This window comes from Carassius carassius, chromosome 18 (assembly GCF_963082965.1).
Source record: "Carassius carassius chromosome 18, fCarCar2.1, whole genome shotgun sequence".
Lineage (NCBI taxonomy): Eukaryota > Metazoa > Chordata > Actinopteri > Cypriniformes > Cyprinidae > Carassius > Carassius carassius.
This window is the reverse complement of record NC_081772.1, coordinates 8,284,496-8,304,284: the sequence shown is the minus strand read 5'-3', so window position 1 is coordinate 8,304,284 and position 19,789 is coordinate 8,284,496. Positions and strand designations below refer to the sequence as shown.

The 19,789-nt window shown below is 37.9% G+C and overlaps 1 protein-coding gene across 9 annotated transcripts in view; it reads right to left on the bottom strand.

Annotated features, from left to right (window-relative positions):
* Positions 1 to 19,789, bottom strand: part of enah (ENAH actin regulator) — a 93,349-nt gene that overhangs the window by 8,138 nt on the left and 65,422 nt on the right. For 5 of the 9 annotated variants that reach the window (XM_059498437.1, XM_059498438.1, XM_059498440.1 and 2 more), the window contains 5 exons: positions 18,252 to 18,324; positions 8,475 to 8,830; positions 3,714 to 4,445; positions 1,806 to 2,140; positions 1,144 to 1,271 (listed from right to left, as the gene is read on the bottom strand). In XM_059498437.1, the coding sequence (XP_059354420.1) occupies positions 1,144 to 1,271; positions 1,806 to 2,140; positions 3,714 to 4,445; positions 8,475 to 8,830; positions 18,252 to 18,324 (1,624 nt within the window). The remainder of the gene's footprint in view (positions 1 to 1,143; positions 1,272 to 1,805; positions 2,141 to 3,713; positions 4,446 to 8,474; positions 8,831 to 18,251; positions 18,325 to 19,789) is intronic. The other 4 variants (XM_059498442.1, XM_059498445.1, XM_059498443.1 and 1 more) reach the window with 2 other exon arrangements.

Below are 19,789 nucleotides of genomic sequence, written 5' to 3'. Positions count from 1 at the left end.
CTAAAAAAAGACAATAAACATGACTGTGATAATCTTTACTTTACTTTGAGTTCTTCAAGCCATCTCGGGTATTTCCATTTGCTAATTGACAAAGGCTTTTTTTTACAGTATAGAATATATTTTCTCCCTCATTCTGTGATAAGAAGCCAGATGACAAAAGGAAGTTATTTCAAACACTCAACTGATGTTGTGGAGTAAAAACATGTTATAATGTTCTCGTTTGTTGGACAGCAGGTTTAGAAATGCTTCTCATTATAACTCATTAGTCATTAAGCCTTGTTGCTTTTTCGAATGCTTGTTATAAGCAGGGAGGCGTTTCCCCATCTAAGCGTGTAAACACATGGACACACACAACTGGGGCCAGTTTGGAGAGAAATAAAATATTAACTGAAATTATTTAAAAGCAAAACAGACAAAAAAACAAGTAATGACTACTGTAATGTCCTCGCTTAAACGAGTGAGAGGGCGGGAGTGGAAGGGGGTCGAGCAGGATTTTGTCTTGCTGACAATTTAATGATAGCCCTTAGGCATTTGTCAATCCTCCCTGCCTAGGGAAGTCGTGGCCTAATGGTTAGAGAGTTGGACTCCCAATCGAAAGGTTGTGAGTTTGAGCCTCGGGCCGGCAGGAATTGTGGGTAGGGGGAGTGCATGTACAGTTCTCTCTCCACCTGCAATACCACGACTTAGGTGCCCTTGAGCAAGGCACTGAACCTCCAACTGCTCCCCGGGCGCCGCAGCATAAATGGCTGCCCACTGCTCCGGGTGTGTGTTCACTGTGTGTGTGTGTGTTATCACTGCTCTGTGAATGTCACGTCACTTTCACTTTTTTTATTTTTTTTTTATTTGGGGAATGAACCCAGCACTCTGATTGGCCAAACTCTTCTTCTTTTGCTGTTGCTTGATTTGAGTGAAGCAGAAGCCTAACCAGGTTTTTGCATAGTTTAGAGTGACAAATCAGTGTGCCCGCTATGCAAAAAGCATACAGGTTGGCAGGTCTGATATTATACAACATTCTGATAATTAATCCTAAAAACAGAACTTTTTATTAGTAAGTTTTGATACTAATAATTGTTTGAAAACTAAGCCCTGTTTCTATCACTGCAATCATTCTGGCATTAGAGACAGACAGAGCACATAGTTCACCTCCTGGCCAGCAGGGCGCTCATCTCCTCCATCAGCCCTCCTCCTCCAGGTAAAGGACCATTTCCACGGGATGCCTCTGGCTTGGCACCACCAGAACTCACCGCAGATCCTGCCTGGGGCTCATCACTCTACAGTAACATGTGGAACATGTTTAGCATTTTTGATGATTTTTCAGAAAAAAGAAAACTTGTTGTTTTCAGCTTTAGGGTGCAGTGCAAGGTAAGAAATAAACTTTTCTATACAGGAACAATATTTGTCCTCTGGAATTTATTTACATGGACAATTTATTTTTATTTTATCTTATTTTTTACCTTCCGAGGGCAGTTTTTATAATTACCTTATTAAATGACAAATACTTAAATTTAACCAATCACCTCAAGCAATCAGAATACTTTGTTACCAAAGAAATGTAAACATGGAAACATGAGCAGATCTAAATTTAATGCTATTCATTAATTTTGGCATTTCACTGTAATTGTGACAGCCATAATAGATATAGTTTAATTGTGCAGGGGCATTTTTTGCTCCCTTATCTTGAGTTTGGGGTGGTATTTTTGTTCATTTTGGTGGAGATTTGTTCATTTCTGACCCTGTGAAATGTGCTAACATGCTTCAGGGGAAATTTTATGCAAATGGGAGCTTTACAGTCCGTGAACCCTTACCCTTGGCACTTTCTTTAGCTTGGCTCCAGCAAGGGCGGCTGCGAGCCCAGACAGACCCTTGTTCTCCTCTGTGGTGGGCGAGGGGGTGAACAGACCCGAGGGCAAAGGCGGGGCTGGGGGTGGAGCTGGTGGAGGAGCCTGGCCTGAGAGTGTAGGCGGTGGGCCAGGGGGAGGAGGAGGACCTGTTGGGGTGAGTGTGGGGGGCAGAGGTGGTGGGGGAGGAGGAGGGGGAGGGGGACCAGGGGGTGGTGGAGGTCCAGCAGTGGTAGGAGTCACAGTGGAGCTGGGAGGGAGGGGTGGTGGGGGTGGAGGGGTTGGTATCCCCTGTAATGAATCTGCAGTGATAAATAGACAAAAGAACAAGACCATTATAACATGTCTTTATAACTTGCTATGTTCTAAATCCAGGACTGTTTTAGTTTGTGAAATAGATCATCAAAATCAGAATGAGGATCTCTAATCTAATCTAATCTAATCTAATATAATATAATATAATATAATATAATATAATATAATATAATATAATATAATATAATATAATATAATATAATAATAGCGTTCAAAAGTTTGCGATCAGTAAGATACTGAATAGAAAGGTCAAAGGAACAGCATTTATTTGAAATCGAAATCTTCTGTAACATTACAAATATCTTTACTGTCACCTTTGTCCATGTATCCTTGCTGAACAAAATTACTAATTTCTTTAAAAATAAAATCGTACTGACCCCAAATTTTTGAACCGTAGTGTAATATAAATCCATCAATAATAATAATTAAAATAAAACAAATAACAAAAACAACAAACAAAGCTTACACGTAATGGTGAACGAAGACGGATGAAATTAATAAATGATGTGAACATACTAAACACTTGACAATAGCTGATCATTAAACCAACTTCCACAATGAAGAAACTGATGATTTATCATAATATTAAACAAATCTGTACATCAATTTAACAAAATGCAGAGATATAATCGGGGTAATGGTTTCAAACTATTTAATCATTTAAATGTAACTTAAATGTAACTTAAACCTGATATTGCATGTAAAAATCTTTACATTTCAGGAACAAATCCGTTTAACTATTTTTCACATTTGGCTGTTTTGATATAAACAGCTGAAGTTTTTTTTCAAGTCTATATGACAGGCATGCCTGTCAAACGCACTCAAGTTAAGCATATTAGTGTGTAGAATTTAGCTGAGCGTCAAGCTGCATCATGCATATGAGGTGTGAAGTCTAAAACCTCTTCTATAAATAATTCAGAGCTGATTTTATTTCTTCGTTGCTGTATTGACCTGACCTCACATGAAACGCTCCATTTACTGTATGCAGTATGGAACAAAACAAGCATTCAAGGATAAAAGTGTAATCAATATTATTTTCATTCATTTCATTTCTTTTTAAAATAAGGATGTTTCATGAAACAAATGTGTGAATGAAGAATAACCAAACAGGATGTGGGGCATTCAGTTATTGATCATGTAAAGCTTACTGTGCAATGACTGTTCACTTGTACATGTTAACATCTAGAACTTCTTTACCATAAACCAGTAATCAGAATGAGATGGTTGTGATAAACTGCAGAAAAACACTGATGAGAACTAAAGCAATGATATCGCAACTTTGCAGTCCACAAGACTCAAATCAAAGTTTCATAAAAGAAATGTGTTTTCATGCCATGCAATTTTACACAATCACGGGCCACACAAATTAGCATCCATTAAACCGATGAACCCAAAAGACAAGACAAACAGCCAAACATTTCCTAAGGACTTTTCGTATTGAGCCAAAAAGCAAATTGCCAATTGCAGCCAAAAAAGCAACCCAGCTCAACATGGAAGCCAACCTCTTCGAACCCCGATTAGCGGGTTAGTGGAGGCTGAGCGACACAGAAGAGGCCTTACCCGGCTGGCTGGGGAAGTCAGCAGGCTGAGTGGGCAGCTCTGGAGCAGAGGAGCAGGAGTCTCCCAACCCAGAGTTTACAGAGTGCTCAGCAGAGGCAGGGAAGGCTGTGGAAGGACAAGGGAGAACAGCAGGCTGGGGTGAGGGATAAGACACAAGGGAAGTGATGGACAAGGTGGGCGAGGGGGAATAGAGTGGCGGCGGAGGGGGCGGCGTTGGCGGCAAAGAAAACGGCTGACTCGACACCGGTGATGAGGCGTGGAAGTGTAGCGAGCTGGGTGGCCCATTGGGTGCCGAGATGGGCGAGGGGGGTTTCTGGGAGAGCGGACTAGGGGCCGGGATCATAATCATCGGGCGAGGACCCGTGGCCTTGCCCGGGGGGCTGCTGATCATGACCGGAGGTGAGGGCGGTAGGGGCGTGAAGTTGTTAGCCATCCAGACTATGGATTTGGAGGCTGGAACTGGAGGTGGAGCTGGGGCAGGGGGTGGTGGTGTGGGCGGGGCAGGCTGTCTGCGAGGTACGGTGGCGTAATGAGGCAGGACCGGGTGGAAGGCGGAGCCAAGCGACGTGGCGAATCGGGAGGCCGAGTGGCGCAGGGGCGGGGTTGGAGGAGTGGCTGTGGAGGGCGATGGTGTAGGTGGTGGGTAGCTGGGTGTGGAAGGAGACACGGGTGAGGAGGAGGTGGTCTTGATGTATTCCGGAGGTGGAGGAGTGTAGAGGGTGCTTTCAAATGCTGCACACAACCAGAGGACAGGACAGGATGGGACAGGACGGGAGGAAGCGGCAACCGTGCAAAGGGAAAGAACACAAGACAAAGAGAGAAAGGGGAAGGAGACAGAAGAGAGAAAGGGGGCAAATGAAGCAAGAGAACCAGCAGAGACCTACAAGACCATCATATGTACTTATTTTTGTCTATGAATGGGGAGCACACTGGAATTAGTACAATCAGTTAGCTGTTGTCAACTTCATGAACTGGAAAAGACTGATCAACTCCAATGCATGTGGGCAAAATGTTACACAAACATCTAGTTTAGCATGTAGTACTTTCAGGAGAGAGCACTGAAGGGTTACTGTACATCCTGGATGCATGTGTCACATGAGGTTAGTGTCCTAGCTTTGTCACGCAACTGCTAAAGGCTAGTCATCCACTCTCTGCCTGCCAAGAATATGCTAATGAAAACCTGCACTTTTTGTGCTTTCTATAGTCAAATATTACATTAATCTGAATGATATATCAAATTTAACCCAGTAATCACACATTTCCGCTGAAACAACATCATTGGTGAGTCACGAGCTGTGTAAAAACGTATATTATGTACAAAAAAAAGTGAAAAACAAAACAAAAAACAAATATATATCACCATTCATAAGTTTGTGGTCGGTAAGATTTTTTGTTGTTCTTGTTGTTTCTCAAAGAAGTCTCTTATGCTGCATTTATTTGATCAAAAATACAGCAAAAATAATTGAAACATTACATTTTAATATAATATTCTATTTTAAAATGTAATTTTTTACCATTAAAATGTCAAGCTTTTTAAACTACTTCAAACATTCAACCTAGGCTATCTCAAGCCGACATAAAGTTTGTCTATAAACTTTAGTAAATCATTTATTGCTGTTATATCAACGCTGAATTTTCAGCAGTGTCACATGATCCTTTCAAATTCATTCTAACATGATTGATTTTTTTGCTCAATAAACATTTCTTATTATTATCATTGTTGAAAACTGCCTAATATTTTACCGAAAGCCTTTTTTTATTAATTCTCTGATGAATAGAAGTTCAAAAGAACAGCATTTTTTTGAAATTAGTGTTTCTTAAACGTTTTCTGTAATTTATCGGAAATGTTCCACTTCTTTGCGATCATATTTGAAATATAATTTTTTGGTGAAATTATAAATGTCTTAACTGTCACCGATGTAACAAAGCCAGGCTTAGAGTGCAACACAATTTTATGCAGTATATATGTAACGGGAGCCCTGTTTCTCAATTTGCTAGGGCAAGGCAACACATTTAGGGCTGTTTATTTATTAAGTGCAAGTAAATTCTTGTTTTGGTTTCACTGTAAGAGTCACTGCCTGCCATATGTTGGCCAAATCTTTCTGCTCTAGTGATTCTCATAAGCAGCCTGCAGACACAGCTGCCCTCCTGCTGCGTGAAGCCCACCACGCCCCCCTGAGCACTGCTCAAAATACACGTCAACACACAGGCAAACACAAATTATCATGCCCTACATTCAGGTCATCTCTTTATTAACACTTTCCCATTATTCACGCTGGCTTCATGACTTAAGTACAGCTGATTTCTCTTTATCCTTTATTTTAAATTATAGTGTAACAAATAATTAATACGTAACCTGTACCTTCACCCTGCTTTCTTCCATTTCACTTGCCTCCTCTGCCTTTCCACACTATTAGCTTTGACAAGCAGGCCACATGACCCATGATGTAGCGCAGTATGTTCACCAAAGTGACTTAATGAAATTCTTCCACTCCTAGAGCTCAAGCAGTCACATGGCAAGACCTATCGGCTGTGCTCCAGAGAGACTAATCTAACTTTATTAAATCAACTAGGGATCCCCACATACTGCTTTTATTACTAATGAGTTTATTAATTTAGCATGAACATAACTGTATACGACTCTTAAGTAAAAAAAAAAAAAAAAGTGAATGGTTAGAAAATAGTTTTGGCAATAGTTTCCAATTTACACCAATACCAAGTACTTGTAATTATTTCTCTACTAGTGCTCCAACTAATGATATCAAATTTGTTGCATCCATTCAGCAAAATGGCAAGGTATTTATTGGATAATTCTAACCAAAAAGCAGAATTCTCTCAAGACATGACTCAGAAAAGTCACTGAGCCAAGACAAGATCCACTAAAAATACAACTGCCATACAGAAAGTTTTCATTCCAGACAGAGAACTCAATCTGGTGTCAATTCAACACTCAGAATAAAGCATTAAAAGCACCAGCCAGTCAATACTGCAGTGAGAAACACATCAACTGCAGACAAGCTGTTCAATGATCTGTCTAGAAAGCAAGCATACAAAAACAAAACTGAAGCATTCAGACATTTGTGATCAGGAAATGTTATTCTTACCCTCCTTGAGAGCATTTGGAAGTATGTAAAAAGAATATCACTGTTCTAATCGAATACAAGGCAGAAAGACAGTCACAATTTACAATTCACTGCCAGTGAATAAAGCTTCAGTTTTCTGAACAATGACGTCTCCTTCACAAATCTGATTGCCAGTGTGTCAATGTGTAACACGACAGGTTGTGTTAGTAGTAATCTAGATTCAACACATCCCTGAGCAATTGACACTGCTATGGAAAAATGCATCTTGATTTATGCAAACTATTGCATCACCTCCAAATAACACAGATTATTTGAAACAAAAATCACACATGCACTATACTAAGCCGCTCAAACGTTTAACACTTGAAATGACAATTCCATCTATCAAAGCCTGAGGCCAGACCTCTCACGCATCATCTGTGGTATAAACATCCCTGCCCCCCACACCCAGAAGAAAAGGGCCTATTTTTTCACATGCTTCTGAGAAATGTATGCAATGTGATGTGATGAACTCAATACAGACCCTTATTATATATATATATATATATATATATATATATATATATATATATATATATATATATATATATATATATATATATATATATATATATATATATATATAAAATCTTATTGAAAGTTCCTGATCTTTTTGTGAACAGTTCATCTGTGCATGTTGTTTTAAAGCCCCCCATTTGTGGGGATCCATAACCTCTCTCTACTGTCACCTAAATTCTCGAGTTCTGGCAGGTTAACCCATAATCCTAGTGGGCTGTACACAGGACAGCATGAGGGAAATATGGTTAGTGTGTGCAGCTCTCCTTGAGTTTCGTCATCTTTCAAGCTGTTGATTCAGACTCTTCCAACATACTGACAGATGGACACGTCAGGAGAAGATCGCTTATTGATATATTAAGACGCAAGGAGGTATTGACCCTTCCTTCATATAAACAATAGCCTTACGTAGAACTAGAGGCCAAATACATACTACAAATGTTTTACAGCAAGAAGAACAAAAGGAAACATCCAAACCAGAGATGCACAACATCGGATATCAGTGGAATTTATTCATTTAATTTTTAACTGTGATTTCCAGTACTGGATATTAACTTTTGGTCACTTGTTTCACATTTTATGTTTAAATCTTAGAGGGACAAGTCTAGATTACAAAAGATTTAACCCTTCAAGAACATTGCTATCTTATAATAAAGAACTTACTTTTTTATTAAAACAAACTTTTTTCTTTATCAGATTCCCAAATGAATATCTATCCATATTTCATATTGTACATTATATTGTTGTTTATCACAACACTGATTTAACATTGACAAGAACAGCACTGATTTTATTTGTTTATTTTTTTGTGAATGTTATTTTTAGGCAAAATAGTACAGATTTTTAAACCTTTGTTTACGCAGTGTGAACTAAGGAAAAAAGTTATTTTAAATGAAATTAAGGATATAATAACTGTAACACTAAGAAATGAATTCTGATTGACACTAACAGCATTTCACAGGCATTTGCATGCTAAGCGTACTGTACAACAGAAGAAAAGCCACTTGTATTGTTAGTGTGTTAAAACCTCACTCATTTTTTGACTCCAGCCCGTCTTGTCTGCCTCTTATCTGTCAATTCTATCCATCAAAAGACGTTAAAAAGAGAAAATACAGATACTCACCAGCGTTGGAGATGCGTCTCCCTCTCTCCCAGTCCATCTGCTCTCTGTCCAGCTGCTCTTGGTTCTCCCTTTCTTGCTTCTCTCTCTCAGCACGCTCTCTCTCCATCAGCTCCCGCTCTGTGCGCTCCCGTTCCTGGCGTTCTCGCTCAAGCTGCTCCTGCTCTTGACGCTCACGCTCAAGGCGCTCCAGACGTTCCTGCTCATTACGTTCCCTCTCCAGACGCTCTCGCTCCAGACGCTCCCGTTCCTGACATTCCCGTTCCAGCATCTCTCGTTCCTGCTGTTCCCGCTCTAGCCGCTCTCGCTCCAGTCGTTCCCTCTCTTGCTCCTTCTGACGCTGGAGCTCCTGCAGCTGCCTGAGGACACATGAGAGTAGAAGGGAATGAGTGAGTGCATAATGAACCTACAGCTTTTCAATTACCAGGTAAGTTCAAATTACCTTTAACAATTTTGCCACACTACCACAATATCAGATTCTTATTTGGTTTCAGCAGTTTTGGTACAATGTACAATTACAGGTCTCGATCAGTAATTATTTATTTATATATTTATATATATATATAAATAATTACTGATCGAGACCTGTAATTGTACATTGTACCAGAACTGCTGAAACCATATATATATATATATATTTTTTTTTTTTTTTTTTTTCTTTTTTTTTCATTTATTATATTTAGCAACAAATCAGCATATTAGACTGATTTCTGAAGGATCATGTGACACTGAATACTGGAGTAATGGCATCACCACAGGAATAAATACAATTTTTAAATATATTAAAAACAATAAAGTAATAATTTCACAATAGTACTGTCATGTTGCTCAAAATGTATTATGCAGTTTTCTGTGCAATAAGAGACTTAGTTCAAGAACATTAAACAAATCTTACAGTCCCCAAACTTTTCAGTCTCTGCCCATTAAAAAAAACGGGCTGTTGGGGGAATTAAAAAGATGGCCTTAAAGGGCCGTTGGGACATATTCAATAAGAAAGGCTTTTATAGATGACAAATAAAAATTACTTGCTTTCTTCCAGATACTGAGACAGATGAACACTGAAATACAAGCAGCGCAGTACATCATATCATACACTAGAGGGAAGCACACTCAAATGGAAAACAAGAGGTGTGAGAAGAAGTGCCAACTTCAGCATCCAGACCAGCTCGCCTGCAAACGTTCTGCTAAGTAAGGCTTTATAAAAAAGATTTGCTTGTCAGTCCTCTTGTGCTTAATCAGCATCCAGCACATCCTCATGCCCAGAATTCCAGTGTCTAATTACATTAGAGAGCCAGAGACATTTGGACTGTGGACATCGGGGACAGTAAATGAAGAAAAACGGGCCGTTTGCAGCTCTGGTGCTGAAGGAGGACAGATGGACCTAACTCGAAGACTAGGGCCTGGACAAATTGGAGAGCATTCATGAATGAAAGCAAAAGAGCCTAACAATATGAAGAGTCATCATCTTCCAGGCCGTCCTTAACATGTGTTTTTACATCAATTTACTTAAAAAAAAAAAATGTATACCAAAAAAAAAAAAAAGTCATTTATCACAATCATGTTGTTTCAAACATGCTATAACAGTACTATAACATTATAACAGGGCATTTCTAATGGCAAGAGGAAAAGCTGTGGAGTAAATGATGAGACAATTTTCATTTTAAACTTTGTGAAATAGCTTGTGAAATCAGACAGCTGTCATGGGAAACTGGATAGATGATAAACAACACATCATCAAGGTTTGCATTAAAACTGGTGATCCTGCCTTTTCCCCTTTGGCTAATAATCTCCCACACGTCTTTTTGAATGGGCATTCATGATGTCATTTCCTGGGACCTTGCCAGACACACCTTCCACTCAAGGTGTCATCATCACCATGACAAATACCAGCATAGGTGCGGTGACATCATGCCTCCACAAGTTTCCAAAGAAGAGAACAAGATGGGAAAACCACACCTCAATCTAAGACCCCTTTAGAAGAGCAAGTTTATGCCTAAGGCTCCAACGGAAGCAGTCACACCTGAACCGAGTCACTCCTGCCGTGCCATTAGTTCTGACATTCAAATCGACTTCAAATCTCAGACCAAAGCTACAAAGAATCTCAACTACTGGCCCATTCACATTTATAAACCCATCCGAAACAAGATCGGTATCAAATATTCTACTTTTCATTTAATATAATTCTGCATTTGCATGTGTACATTTGATTAAACGCTGAACAATATTTGCTTCATCACTTGCCTTAAAACATTACAAACCACTCCTACGCAACTATTGTCATCTGCCTTATTATCAGACTCTTTTCTACTGAAGTTTACAGAAAATATCCAAAAATATAGTAAAAGATGGTCTAGGCACTTACAATGTAAAATGTACTTTAAAATGTACTTTAACCTGTTTCTGATTTGGGGGCATGTAAGTAAGAAAATATGGCGGACATGACAGATGCAGCATTTAAATTGCTGGCAAATTTATTAGAAATTATTTAATTTTTTCCCATTTAATATGAAACTAGGTAAGGTGTCTTAACAAGGGTCGATTCTTGAACATCTGAAATGGATACAACAAATGCAACTAGTCGAGAGGGAATAAAACTATAGAGCTATCAGTGAATCCACAAGGGCTACTATGAAGATCTTCCGAAAAGAGCTTCCATAAGCTTGGTCTACTGCCCGAGTTCTCTATATCTGCTTAATTTAGTAGCCTTGTTTCAGAGTTGTTCTTGAACCTGGCTTCCCAGAGGATGTATTCTGAGCCACTCCATTATGAAATGCTGTTAAGGCATGGATTGCTGAGAGCGTGTCCCACTTCCCCCAAAATCCCTGCTGAGCCCGAGCCAAGCTCTCAGAGATGTAATTAAAGAGCAGAGGAAGCCTTGTTTATATCTGTGATAATATACTACCCCAAAAGACCATGGCAGCCATACCGGAGCCATCCATAAGTCATCCCTGGATAGGGTTTTAGTGCAAGCATCCTATAGAGATGAGCGCTGAAAAGAAATGGGGTCAAATGGATATTTGATATGAGAGGCCTATATTTAATTTCCATGACACATATGGGTTAGGCAAGGTTAACTTTTCATGATGCAATTGACGTGCAATCCCAGTGATCCTACAGGGGTGGAGAGGTCATAATAATATCAAGGGCTTCTTGTTTTCGGAAGCTGCTGAAAATAAACCTAGAACAAACACCACTTTAAACCAAACTGGCATTTGACCAACAGGAAAAAGGATGTATGGGATCAAATGTGCACGCTCCTTGTTTCTTAAATAAGAATGACACCCCAGACCTGTTCTCAAGTGCAGTTCGCACCATTTAGGTTGAGAGCTTTATTTGTGCGTAATCCTATCAGACACATACACATTCCCTGGCATAGGTGATCACAACATTCTGAAATAACGAGCAACACAAACACTTCAAATTAGAAGCGGGCCCTGCTCTCTCAGAAGAGAGACTGGAAGGGGCCAAAATACGGGGTTGAAGGGTTCAGCAACCTGGGCTGCTACACTAAGAGCTTACTTTAGTAGGCCTTTTTTTATTCTACATATGTATCGGCTCTTTCTGACCCTGTCAGGTAAGCAAGCACTCTAGTTCTTCAACATTCCAATGCATTTATGTAATAACCCTTTTCAACAAAACTCGTGGTCACTTAAAAGTACGGGTTTGTTCCACTGCAATCACAGTGAAACATGGCAGGGATTGTTCTCATATTTTGGAACAGAACTAGAGATACTTGTCAAAAGGCCATCCAATATTCTGTCAGTAAGTTAAACAAGCCACAGCAATGAGTCAGCAAGTCAAGAACTCTATATAAAAATTATAAAAGCAATGTTCAAATGGCAGACATTTGATCAAAAACAATATCAGTTTGGAATCTGCATTAGTTTAGGGCAATGGAAAAACTACAAGCAATGCAAAATTAGCTTACTGTCCCACCCTCAAACACCCCATTCTGGAACAGGCAATAAGGGTTTAAAAGATGATAAACATGCAGCAGATCCATTTATTGGCGTCACCATTCCTGACATCAGTTACCAAGGAAACAGTAGCGAAGAGAGTGTAGGCGGTTCACAGCCTGATTCAGAATGTCTTCCAGATTACTACAACAGATTCTAAAGGCAGTATGACTTCATTGGATAAAAAAATGGTGATAATACATAAAAAAAGAATAATAATACAGGAAAATAAGATACAAAATTTTTTTTTTTTTTTTTTTCAATACGAAACAAAAAAATATTTATTGTGTGTGTGTATATATATATATATATATATACACACACAGTACAGACCAAAAGTTTGGACACACCTTCTCATTCAAAGAGTTTTCTTTATTTTCATGACTATGAAAATTGTAGATTCACACTGAAGGCATCAAAACTATGAATTAACACATGTGGAATTATATATGGAATTATATACATAACAAAAAAGTGTGAAACAACTGAAAATATGTCATATTCTAGGTTCTTCAAAGTAGCCACCTTTTGCTTTGATTACTGCTTTGCACACTCTTGGCATTCTCTTGATGAGCTTCAAGAGGTAGTCACCTGAAATGGTCTTCCAACAGTCTTGAAGGAGTTCCACGAGAGATGCTTAGCACTTGTTGGCCCTTTTGCCTTCTGTCTGTGGTCCAGCTCACCCCTAAACCATCTCGATTGGGTTCAGGTCCGGTGACTGTGGAGGCCAGGTCATCTGGCGCAGCACCCCATCACTCTCCTTCTTGGTCAAATAGCCCTTGATGCCTTCAGTGTGACTCTACAATTTTCATAGTCATAAAAATAAAGAAAACTCTTTGAATGAGAAGGTGTGTCCAAACTTTTGGTCTGTACTATAAATATATATATATATATATATATATATATATATATATATATATATATATATATATATTCATTCTAATCTTACCGGTCTTCAGAGAATGTATCTTTACAAGTGTGTTTTGTTCTACTGCACTAGCAGATTTTGTCACCTATTTTGAGTATAAAGTATTATATATGTGTGTGTGTGTGTGTGTGTGTGTGTATTATACACTTACAATCTATGAAAACACTTTAATATCTTTGTTAGAATTATTTTAAGTAAATTCAACTACTTAATATATTTTACTGGTTTACAAACAGCTCTAATTAAAACTCATTTACTTCTAACTCATTAAGAAGTAATGTATGTGAAGTTATGTATATCATTTCCAACTTGAAGACACCAAAATGCTGATGGAAGATTAGTGGTATAGAAGAAAATCATGAGTAGTCAAAAAATATTACAAAACAGGGCAAATTACTGCACTGCTTGAAAAACTGAAATATAATTATATGGAGAAAAAAAGCCAACACTGACTAAAATAAATGACAGACCGTTGTGAAAAAGTGAGCAGAATGAGCACCATATTGAAGTCTTTTTGGCACGTGCAATTCCCTTCTCTCCTGGAAAGGCCCGGCAATTTTGTTAACATCAGCTGTGTCCAAGCTAAGCCATATGGTGTCTATTGCAAGGCTTCATCCAAAATTTCAACAGATTTGGGCCCAGCTCACTGATTCCCCTTTACACAGAAGTAAGAACATCTTTAAAAAGAGAGTGTGGTGCAGCACATGGCAAAGAGCTCCGAAAGCAGGAAGTGAGCTTTCTGTTACTGAAGGGTCATTCATGAAGAGATGACACATCTGGACGTGGCTGCCGATATGGTCTGAGTGCATTATTGTTCTGAAGTGTGAAGAAGTGGCTATGATTATGACAATCAGCTTTAAATGAAGCCATACGTCTGCTAATGAGGTGGTGGCTCTTTTCTCGCCTTGCTAGCTGGGTATAGTTGGGGGAAACGGTCTTTTGTGTCTCTACCTGACAGATGTGCTGAAAGCTGGCAGAGCAGCAAACCTGCATCAGCGTCCCACTGACTATTTTTATCCTCTCATACCACTTCATGTCTTTGTGAGCCAAAAATATACTGTTAGTATTTGATTAAAGAGTTGACCCACGTGACACTGGGTCCTGCTGGAGTTGGAACAACCTGTAGAAATAAATGAAAGCTAAAAAGTATACTTTTATACAAGTAATCCCCTGGAAACCGTAATCCTTGATGTCCTGGTGATGGGAGACATAGCCGAATATTTATTTTTCCCAGCATGAAAGTAATACAAATATAGCATGTCTCAATACAGGCAATGGCATGCAATTCAGACCTAAAGGGGTATAAATTCCTCACAAGATCATTTCTGAGGAATCATTTCATCATGAGGTTTACAGAAATGCTCAAGTCTCTAATTCAAAGCATGTGTGCACTAAAACACTCCAGAAAATTAAAAGATAAAAAGCATAGAATCCCGAAACATTCTAAGCCTCAAACATAGTGGTTCTTTTGCACAAACAAACAAATGGACACTGACTCATACTAAAAGAATTTAGATGTGAAAACACAGAGAACAGAATGACAAATCCTACTGAAGTCTCTAATTTAAGTTAAAAACTGCACTTTTCAGTCATTGCATCAATATAATTGTTAGGATATTATGCAACACCAATTTTCTTGAAATAATTTGTCATTTTAAAGTTGTCTGCACTGGTTATACCTATATATGCTATTAAGATAAAGAGAACTTTGACTAAAATTCCTCTAAGCACCTTTCATGACCTTTATTTTTAAGTGACCTCTAAAACCCTTTGACAAATCTTATTCATGCCACCAGAGTCCTGTGGCCTGTCTGACAGGATAACTAATTTATCTTCTGACAGTGTGCAGATGCCCTGATGGCTGTTCATATACTGACTGTTAGAAACCTGCCTCTCATTCCTTTCTTCTGCTCTCCTTCTCAGCAGCATTGTATAAGGTTTGCATCACGAGATGACATCAGACACCAAGCATGCTTTAAGTTCCATTGACTGCAATAGCTAAATATGGCTGTGGGTCGGCACGCTGCGGCTGGCCGGGTGGGTGGCAGCAGGCCAATTCTATTACACGCACTCAATGACATTCTTTCGGAGAATATGAGCCCTTTTCTTTCTGGCTGATCCTTCATCAGACAGGGGAAAATATCCTTATAAGGAACATTTCCACTATATGTACACTACAACACCTGACTGATGAACACAAGATGTTAGAATGTATGAATGACTTTTTCAACTTCCTTAAAGGGATAGTTCACCCCAAAATAATTACTACTAACCTAAACCTTCATGTTTCTTTTGAGTGAATTAAAAACAATATACAACCAGTGGTGTCTGATTCCTAAATGTAATGACTTTTATGAGTTGGATCTTTAATGATTAGTTCAACAAGACACTATATTTTACAGTCCTGTTCTGCATGTACATACTATATACTTGTTATAGTAATTACAATAACTGGGTAATAATTATACTAACCCTGAAACTACCCCTAAACCTAACCCATGTAGTTACTTTATATTATCCAGTACTTTCTTAGGTAAGTACACTGCACATACTGTGCACATACTGTAAAATAAAGTGTAACCAAAACAATTAAGAGTCTTTATTATATGCAAGCAAAACGGACAATTATATATATCCAATTGAAACTAAACTGAACAGAGTTGTGCATAAGCTATGAATAGCTACGATAGAATTTAAATGAAGTGGATACAGTGTTATTAACAAAATATTTAAAAAGTATCTTGATTAATTGAAATTAGGTTGAAAAGTGTTCCTGTGGCTCAGTGATAGAGCATTGCGTTAGCACCACAAAAGGTTGTGGGTTCGATTCCCAAGGGAACACATGTTAGGAAAAAAATAAGAATACATTTTTGGCCTGAATGCACTGCAAGTTGCCTGGATAAAAACATCTGCTAAATACATAAATGAAAAAAAATAAATAAAGCCATTGAAATATAAAAAAAATTATAATAATAAAATGGACAAAAACAAAAAATTGTTAATAACATTAAAACATAAACTGAATAAATACCTAACAAACTATTATAAGTTAATTCAAAATATTGAAAAGATGTGTACAAATAATACTAAAACTGTTAGTGTCCCATCATTTCTTTTTACAGTACCCAACACCTTCTACATCCTCAATATTCTGTGACGCAACATTTTAGAAAAATAGCCAGAAGGGAAGGCCAAAGCTATCAAGCCCTCCACAGAATTTAACAATACAAAATCTGTCTTCCCCACACTATTTTAATAACCCACAAAACACCGCCTTGATGTGACATGCACATGATTATAAATCAGTATCGAGTCTGCAGTGTACTTAAGCTGTGCACCCTATGTAGCATGTCTGTCTGGAGTGAAAAATTAAGGCCAAATGATGTATGTTATGCAGGACATGCAGCGTTGTCCAATGCTGTTCTCGCCTGGCTCACAGCACAGAGGGAATACACCAATGGTTAATGTTCAACAGGCAGCAAGGGCTCTGCAGATAAAGCCTGTGAAGATGTGACATTTCTTCTGTAGCAGAGAAGTAGGACATCGCCACTGCTGAGTCACCATCAAAAGACTGAGGTCATATTCAGTATTCTACAGAGCGCACCAGACTCCCTCGGGTTCTTCTCATGGAATGATGCACCACTAATGAAGAAACACCCATGTGGCAGATCTGTAGATATGTCTCTACTCTCCATCAAGGAAAAGGCTAATAACTTTCATTGAGTCATTAAGGACAACACAACTTCAAAATAGACAGCATTTTTTTATTTATTTTTTTACATAACAAATGTCTCTATTCATATGGTGAAAGAAATTGGGCAGAATGATTGTTTTCATACTCTTTCTGCTCCTTTGTAATGATTATATATATGCGCCAGATGACCTGGCCTCCACAGTCCCCGGACCTGTATGTATTTATGTATGTGTGTGTGTGTGTGTGTGTGTGTGTGTGTGTGTGTGTGTGTTTATATATATATATATATATATATATATATATATATATATATATATATATATATATATATATATACACATACATACATACATACATACACACACTCACACATATATATAAATATATATATATATATACAGTATATATATACACTGTATATACACATACATGTGTATATATATACACATTATATATATGTATATATATATATATATATATATATATATATATATAATGTGTATATATATATACACATTATATATATGTATATATATATATATATATATATATATATATATATATATATATATATATATATATATATATATAATTCATGCTTAAACGGCACTTAAAATGACTATTTCACAAAATAGCACCAACTCTTTGAAAGCCAAAAAACAAAGATGCAATAGTTGCATCAATGGTATTGTATTATTAAAGCAGAAAGCAGAAAGACGACTCTGACCAGAAGGCAGTGAGCTTTGAACATTTCTATTCCAGTCAAGCAGCCTCAAACTTGACTGTTGCTTCCTTAGGGAACTCGTTGCAGAAAAGCTTTTCATTAATAAGACCAGGCTGAGTAACAACCTCTGTCCTCGTTTGAAGTCTACAGATATCTCCATAAAAACAAGCTCATGAAAAGACGAATTCAGGGCTTCAAAGTGGTGATTTAACTGAACTTAGTCCAGCAGACATTAATATTACATTGCTGCAATATCCAATTTTAAATACTGCAATGTGAAAGTTCACCAGGTTCATATTCTTCCATGGGGTGGAAGGTGTTTTGTGGATAAGACTGATTTACGAAGTCATTTTTCCCACTAAAACTAATTTTACACCTAAATAAATAATTTTGAGTAAATATCACTGTTCTAGGCTTTTTGTTTACTAACGGTTTGCACGGTTTACTGCAGTCAAGTGTCTGTAACTTTGGTTTTTACCTTTTCTGCACCTCCAGCTCCTCTGGTGATGGGCCATTCTGCACCTGAGGGGTCTGTCTTGGCATCGGGGGGCCTGTGGAAGAAAAAAAAAAAGAGAAAAATTGAACTTGGAAAGCACTAAAGACTTTGAAAACTGATCAATAATGTAAAGTGCACTGGACAAGCACCAAAAGAGTAACCTTAACCTTAACCTTAACAAGCACCTTAACTTTTAGAGTTATTTTTTTTAGAGTTAACTTTATCTAAACCAAACCTAACTTTATGTCATTCTTGTCTGAAGGGCAGGACTTTGTTAGAAATGGAAGCATTTGCATGACTGTAAAAAAATATACCAAACATTGAAAATACATTTAAAATAAATGAATTATTTATATTGATATTAGTATATATTATAAACTAAAAGAAAAGAAAAATATAAATGGAAGGAAGGAAGGCTGACAGATGACCTCATGCTGGAAATATATCATGCAGATGGAAAAGCAAGCCTTGATATTGTCTTATTTTACAGCACAGTTTGGGTATAGAGGCTTTGCTGATTTTGCTAGGCTGGATTTGAGAGCAAAGGAAGGTAGAAGTCTGAATGAAAGCTTAGCATGAACACAGGACAAGTCTCTGCCGTGACATGCTTTACTAATCAATCAATGCAGCATTGTGCAGGTGAGAGAGGTCTGTTTAAAGAGTCTGGAGGTAAGGCCCTCTCTGTAGCGCATTACCAGACTACATGTGCCCTCTGCCATTTCCTGTTTATTTGCTTCACACAGCAGGGCATTGCAAAATTGTCTACACACCAAAAGGTCTGGTCCACACTGCAGATTTGAGATCATCTGCCTGACAAAGGACCAATAGTTAATGTTTCCAGTAGAGTTTTCTGAAATGGATTATGCCACAATAATAAAATCTAAGCAAGCTAAAATAGCAAAACATAACATTTCACAAAGCACATAACAAAAAACAACACAATCTAAAAAAAGTGTTTATTCTAAAAATATATTACATTTAACATATAAAAGGTAAAACAAAACATAAAACACAACATTTAATAAAACATAAAACAACATCTGTCTTGGAATAATACTAAAGTAACAGTTTTTTACATCAAAATGAATGTTGGAGCAAAGTAGATCATGGCATGCAAAGCGCACCAAGTAGCAAAGCTAAACTCAGCCTTAACCAGAAACAAATGGCTTGCAGAACACATTAATTGGATTCTCACAGAATTCTTTCTCCCTGCAGCACAAGACTCCATGCAAAAATATGACATTAGAGCTCAGCCATCTGGACAAGCCAAGCAATAATCAACTCATGTGTCAAATCTAATCTAACATTACAATTCTGTGCCCAACTTTAAGAAAGGCAACCATTCGGAATGGTCCATGTTTGTGTAACCCACTCTACAAATTCCCTTCTCAAATGTTCCTTGTCTTTAACACATAAAATACACCTACGCTAGCCTTAATGTGCATGTAAAAGGCCCCGTTATATAAGCAAGCACCCTCACTTTCTCTTCCTGCCTTGAAACAGAAACAAACATTACTCTG